This window comes from Macaca mulatta, chromosome 14 (assembly GCF_049350105.2).
Source record: "Macaca mulatta isolate MMU2019108-1 chromosome 14, T2T-MMU8v2.0, whole genome shotgun sequence".
Lineage (NCBI taxonomy): Eukaryota > Metazoa > Chordata > Mammalia > Primates > Cercopithecidae > Macaca > Macaca mulatta.
The window spans coordinates 59,785,190-59,788,392 of record NC_133419.1 but is presented as its reverse complement, the minus strand read 5'-3'; the positions used below and the strand labels follow the sequence as shown (position 1 = coordinate 59,788,392).

Sequence of the window (3,203 nt, the reverse complement as noted above, 5' to 3'; positions counted from 1 at the left end):
TAAAGTTGAAAAGATGAATAAAACTCTTCACCAGACTCAGAGGAGTTTGTAATCTACTACCAAAGGGAGATATACACATGACTCAAGAAAGTCATATTAATTCCACTGGGGTAAATAAAGGAAGGGTTTGTGGAGTAGGTAGAGTTTAAACTGAGACTCACAAGATGGACATAGTTTTTCAAATGAAAAGAGTGGTGTTGTTTTTTATGTGGAAGAGGATACTGGAACACAGACTTTAAGAAAAACATATAGGAGGGGCATAATGTGAAAAAAATGAGCTAGGAGCTGACTTGCATGATAGGTAAATAGAAGAGTGAAAACAATTGTATTTTGATTGGGATCAGTCTTTGAAGTTCAGAAGGAGGGAAGATAGAAATCAAAACTATTGTTTTGGTGAAATACAATACTATAGAAATAATAAATTGGGCCAGGCATGGTGACTCACACCTGTAATCACAGCATTCTGGGAGGCTGAGGAGGGTGGATGTCTTGAGCCCAGGAGTTCAAGACCAACCTCAGCAACATGGTGAAACCCCGTCTCTAAAAAAAAAAAAAAAAAAAAAACTAACCAGGCATAGTAGTGCACACCTGTAGTCCCAGCTACTTGGGAGGCTGAGGTGGGAGAATCACTTAAACCTGGGAGACAGAGGTTGCAGTGAGCCAATATTGTGGCACTGCACTCCAGCCTGCGCTATAGAGTAAGACCCTATCTCCCTACATCAAAAAAAGAAAAAAGAAAAGAAAAGATAAACTGACTTATAAGTCTTCCAAGAATAATTTGATTATTATAGATTAGGAGACACTCTGAAATGATTCAAAAATAATATCTATGAAGTGCTATATTACTAAACAAAAAGGGGACTAGCTACTAAATGTCAATTAATCCCAGGAAATACTGGTCAGTATATAGGTCCCACCATTTTCAGAGCATGATGAGGATAAAAATTGCAAAGTGTAAAACATACTTATCCTTGTTCTAAAAGCTCACTAATTCAGATGTCTGGATCCTATGGGAAGCTATGCTGGCCCAGGGACAGGACATGAAGATTGAGACAAGAGGACTGAAAGTAGGATGAGAAAGACAGTTTAACTGTATGTCTAAGACAAGTAGGAAAGGGTAGGAATACAGATGGTGTCAGAAATATGATGGAAAATCAGGTAGGATAGTATGAAGTCAGAAGTTGGTAAAACATATCTTAAAAAAAGGTCACACAGATTCACTTAAAACACACACACACACACACACACACACATAAATATGAGTCATCTTAAGATGTAAAAATCACTAGGAAAAAAAAATAAGAAATTCGCACTCCAAATAAGTAGCATTAGATAAAAGTATCGACAAGATCTGTCAAGGATAGAGGAGGCAGTGAATGTCACATGTTATTCACTCTACATAAGAATCAAAGTTCTTGAGTCAACATCTATATGTCCATGAGAGATCCATTCATGGCAAAAAAAAAAATTATTCATGTTGAGCTGAGTCAGGGAAAACCAAGACATCTAACACATATATATGTATTAAACAATATAGGAATTGAGAAACATTTAAAATAATTAGAATTATATTTCTCATTTATTTGAAAACCATACCATTCTATGCTCCAGTGATTATGGCTTGTCAATTTGTACTCACATAGATGAAGTCAGGAAAAACTTCCAAACAATTCTAGAATGCCAAAACACTAAGATTCCAGTCAGTGAAACAGAAAGCAGGAGCCAATGAGTAGATAGCCCTATAATCAATTGAAACACTAAAGAAAGTCAACTCTAAACTTACTCTTACAGTAACAATTTAAATTTTCTATGTATCATAACAATTATTCTCCAATATCAATTTCTGTTTTCAAGATCAGGTCGCATTCATTTTATTTTTTATAACCTCCTCAGTAGGTTCTGGATTCCCTGCTTGATCTCCTTCGTTCTCACACCATAAACAATGGGGTTCAGAGCTGGGGGAATGAGGTGGTGCAGGATGTTGAGCAGGATGGGGACATCCAGAGGAATTGTCTTCCTGGCCAGGTTAGTGATGACCAGAACCAGCAGGACTGTGCTGAAGAAGAGGATTAGGATGAAGTGGGAACCACACGTGCTCAAGGCCTTGGCCATAGCACCCTCGGCCTTGATACTTAGCACAGTTTTCAAGATAAAAAAAATAAGAGAACAATAAGGATGAGGTCAGAGCCCAGGAGGGTCCAACATGTAACAAACTGGTAGCGCTGATTCAAGTTGATGCAATCACAAGAGAGTTTAGAAACAGACACGTTAGTACAGACGCAGTTCTTGATGATGTGTCCTGCACAGTATCTGAATCGAGAAGAAAGTATGGGGATAGGCAAAGTAAGAAGGCCATTCCTGACCACAACAAAGATGGCAGCCCTAGCGACAAATTGATCAGTGATGATGGATGAGTACTGTAGGGGCTTGCAGATGGACACATAGCAGTCATAGGCCATGATTATGAATGTACAGGACTCCATAGTCAGAAAATTGTTCATGATGAACTTCTGAAGGAAGCAGGCAGGGAAGCTGATTGACCTGAGGTCAAACCAGAAGATGGCCAGGACCTTGGGGATGACGGTGAGGCAGAGTACAATGTCCAGCAGGGAGAGGAGGTTGAGCAGGTAGTATAGGGGCTGGTGCAGAGAGGTTTCCATACAGATAGTGGTCAGAAGGGTGGTATTGGCCCCCATGGCCAGGCGGAAGAGGAGGCTGAGGGGCAGAGACAGCCAGTGCTGCCAGATCTGGAAACTGCGGAAACAAATGAGGAAGAATTCAAAGACTGGGGAAGTGGAGTTGTTGCTGGGTAATGTCATGAAATAAATTCTCAGCTGAGAAAATTTCACCTGAAATTGTGTTTGATAAGACACAGGAATTAGAAATAGAAAACAAAGCTGTTAAAATATTTGCTAACACTTTCTAATTTATAAAATGTATGAGATACAGACGACCAATCCCAAATGAAGGCAAACTTTAGTAAATATTAACATAAGTAGTGAAAGGTTTAGTAAATTATTTCTGAAGTTAATTTAGAAAAAGCAAATAAAACAGACTAGATAAAGGTTTAGAAGGAAAATGATTTTTAAAAAGTCATTAAAACATGCTGTAAAATACAAAAAAAAATCAAAATTATACTGGCAAAGCAAACTGAATAGTTTATATATCCCGCGGGCTAGAAACACCCAAAAGTTTACAGAGTA

At 38.4% G+C, this 3,203-nt stretch overlaps 1 protein-coding gene across 1 annotated transcript; it reads right to left on the bottom strand.

Moving 5' to 3' along the window:
- Window positions 1-1,878: 1,878 nt before the first annotated feature.
- On the bottom strand, window positions 1,879-2,819 carry LOC100426591 (olfactory receptor 56A5-like). Its single transcript, XM_015115005.2, is given in 2 exon segments — window positions 1,879-2,156; window positions 2,159-2,819. Coding segments are annotated over 2 exon segments (939 nt in total).
- Window positions 2,820-3,203: the final 384 nt, after the last annotated feature.